Genomic DNA, 3,713 nt, shown 5'->3' with positions numbered 1-3,713 from the left:
GGCATTCTTCCATGTAGAGAAGATCCGTACGATAAAGAGCCTATATAAAGACAGACTTTTTTCGCAGAAGATTTTCAAAATGTTAACGTCTAATATACATCTTTATTTTCTGTCATTTTTCGTGACAAAGATAATGTACAGCGAAGGAAATTCGTGTTCCTGTAAATACGTGTTCTATTTTCTACATTTCTTGGCATTGCGTGAATATCAAAAGTGCGTATTATGTGTGTATATTATTTTTTATAGGTAGTCAGCCGGATTCAAATTTTGCGACTGGTGTCAATCTCATTTATTATAAATGGTTCGTATTTATAGAAGAGTGTCTTAACATTATCTGTCTTATAATTATCAATAATAATTAAAATAAATATTTTTGCGCTATATAGCAATAATGAGACTCCAGCAACGATTGCTTATCCCATCACAGCGCCACAAAAGTTGTTAAAAGTGTTAGAAGATAAGCGAACAATCTTTTATGTCTTTGGATATCTAGAAAATCCGGAAGATGCAAATGTCCAAGTAATGATGGAAGGTATCGCATTTATATGATAAATTATATGATGGATTATTATTAAATTAAAGCGAAATACACAATAAAGTACTTTTTTCGCATCAGCACTTTGTTATGAAAGAACGGACAATGTTGTGTTACTCGATTGGAGTAAACATTCGAGCGGTCTTTATGGGAACGCCTTCCGAAGCGGCGAAAAAGTGGGCAGTTTGTTCGCTCAAAGTATACGACTACTTGTAAATAGCGGCCTCGATAGTATGAAAATATATATTGTCGCACACTCTTTAGGTGTTCACATAGCTGGTTTTGTTGGTAAATGCAATGACTTCATAATACCTCGCATCACAGGTATGTAATTAAATTAAATTTGAAATCTTTAGAGCATCTGGAGTCTTTCTTGACTGATAGAAGAGGTGATAAATGATAATTAGAATGGAGAATCTGCATATATAAATTTAAGGATATTTTAACTTAACATAATCCGCTACTTTTCAATCTGTTTACTCGTGATTATTTAATATTATTATTTATTATAATTTTTCATCCTCAACATTAAATATTTAAGCGTTAATTATTGATGATAATACGTATATATTCCATTACAATTTTTTGCTTAAGTTTGTTGAGATCTTTTTGCTTCACTTACTGTAAAAAAAGTGTCAAAAAATTTATAAAAGTATTAATTTATAAAAGTAATCTTATGAAAAATAAAAGAAAGTAAATTATGAAAATAAAAAGTAAGACTTTTGTAAGATCTTTGCCCGAAAATAATGTAATAATATTTTTTACTAATAAGTTATGTATATTTTATATTATATATTTTTATTATACATATATAAAGTATTAGTAGAACAAATGTGTATATAAATAACACACATATACATAATATTATCAACATGTATATTAGCAAATTATTTATTTTATTTTAATAATTATCAACTTAAATAATTATAAATCTTTTTATGTAAATAATCAATGGTTAAGTAATTCATCGATTTTTTTCTTAGATCTTCGCTAATAAAAAAAATAAGAAAAGAAATCCATAAAAGAATAAATCCATGGAAGAATCTGTGGTAACATTTTATTTTAAAATTATTGTAAAATTTCTTATTATTTATAGGATTGGATCCTGCAAATCCTTTATTTTATCCTTTCGGATGCTATCTCACACCTACAGATGCGACATGGATCGATATCATTCATACGGATAGCGGAGGATATGGCACTCTTAGACATATGGGAACAGCGGAGTATTATGCAAACGGTGGCACTCGTCCTCAGCCTGGTTGCAAACTTGGTGGTTTCCCATTAAGCAAGACTGGTGAGAATCAATGTCTTAAAATATGTTATCGTTAATTCTTTATAAATTAACATTTGCTGCCTAATATATTACAAACAAATTTTAATATTTAAAACATTTTATAATATTAAAAAAAAGATAATTTCATATGTAATTATATTTCAAATATGTTTAATCAACTAACATTTCAAATATAATTAATCAACTAAGATCGGCTACTGTTTGAAGTGTTTCGAAAATTAATTATCGAAGAATTATCGATGTTGCATTCATTTGATATAAATCTACAAAAATTTAAATTACCAATATATCTCTATAGAATATATCTATAGAAATTTATTCTGTTATTATTAGATCTGTGCAGTCATCAAAGATCAGTTAAACTGTATGCAGAATCGAAACGTCATCCTACAGAATTTATTGCGGTAAATTGTTCTTTCTATATTAATTATAACGCGAATAACTGCAAAGGCAACCTGCAGACTAACGTTGGATATGCTGCATCGAATGTGTAAGATAATAATTAATATTTTACTTATTTATATTTAGTAAGCGTAAGAATTAAAAATTATTTTTATATAATAATAAAAAATATTGATCTACAATATTTTTTTGCAGAAACGGATCATTTTATTTCTCTACGGGAATTATATAATAAAAATTATTCATGCATTTTTTTAGTTTGACATTAAATGTGACATAATCTGTAATAGTTCCATGAGATAGTCATAGGCACCGAAACTACTACCTTTTACGAGACGCCCTCGTATTTATGTTAATTTGTGTTGGACCATAAAGTAAAACAGCACGATCTGAACGATCAGCGAACAATCACCTGCATCAACGTATTAGCCTTCTTTCGAGACAATGTTATTCAACAGCTTTGATATTATTCGAATGTTTGTCTTAATCTGTTTCTTTAAATCAAAAATAAGAAAGTAGCGAAATATACAGCACAATAAATATAATATTTTAAAAATGAAGCATCTTAATATCTATCACGCGAGCATTTATCTACAATTTTTCTCCACAGCCATATTTATACATATAATTACAAAATTGTGTACAAATCGTGTATTTAACCGAACAAGATGTTATGAGTCGCAGATTATATTAACCCATTATAATTATTTTTTGCGTCGTACGTAATTTCTCAGCTAGTCACTAAATCCAAGGCCGTGTACGGGATGCATCGCATAAATATACTCGGCGCTCTCAATAAGGAATATCGCCACTAATTCCGGCTTAATGAGAGCTAAGGGAGACATTGATTACTAACGGGCGACGTACATTAGAATCACATAAAATAAACCGTGGCAGTTGAACGACGAAGAACATCTCGTTCTCTTTCTTTCCTTTTCTTTGGGGAGAAAAGAGTATAATTTACAAAATAGAACAAAGATAACTCTTAAGCGATTTTTGCTCGGTTAAGTGCTTACGTCATATGAGTGTTATATTATTCGCGCAAGAGAGAAATGCATCGCATCAAACGCATTAAACGCATTGCAATATAAACAGATTCTTGTCATTGCTTCCGGTCATTTCAATATTGAGATTTTATTCAAAATCCTAACAGAATCATTCGTTCATTTACTTCGTTTTATGACAAGCATTATCACTCCATATAAAAGAACATGAGATGATCAATTAATAATTGATATTATTGTAAAATACTATAAATATACCGCACTATTGTGATACAGTATGATAAAAATTTTGAGTTTATAAATATTATTGCTATTGAGAGAGGAAAAATAATTACACTCATAATTTTAAAATATATATGCAAGGCACGGCATTAATGCAGTTTTTAAAAGACGCAATTACGTAGGATAAAAGTGTCGGCTTCTCCGAATATACTATGGCATTGGACGCAAATAGTTGTATGCATTTCTTTGTCTG

The 3,713-nt window shown here is 29.3% G+C and overlaps 1 protein-coding gene across 1 annotated transcript; it reads left to right on the top strand.

Moving 5' to 3' along the window:
* On the top strand, window positions 1-3,253 carry LOC145977017 (pancreatic triacylglycerol lipase-like). The gene is made up of 7 exons (XM_083108640.1): window positions 1-161; window positions 247-301; window positions 387-532; window positions 617-859; window positions 1,632-1,832; window positions 2,166-2,322; window positions 2,430-3,253. The coding sequence occupies exons 1-7, from the start codon at window positions 80-82 to the stop codon at window positions 2,464-2,466; spliced, it is 921 nt and encodes a 306-aa protein (XP_082964766.1). The 5' UTR covers window positions 1-79; the 3' UTR covers window positions 2,467-3,253.
* Window positions 3,254-3,713: the final 460 nt, after the last annotated feature.

The sequence above is a fragment of the Camponotus vicinus genome, unplaced genomic scaffold (genome assembly GCF_025532165.1).
Source record: "Camponotus vicinus isolate PSW18456_S1 unplaced genomic scaffold, iyCamVici1.0 SCAF_1, whole genome shotgun sequence".
Taxonomy (NCBI): domain Eukaryota; kingdom Metazoa; phylum Arthropoda; class Insecta; order Hymenoptera; family Formicidae; genus Camponotus; species Camponotus vicinus.
The sequence above is the reverse complement of the archived record's forward strand: the minus strand, read 5'-3'. Positions and strand labels throughout refer to the sequence as shown.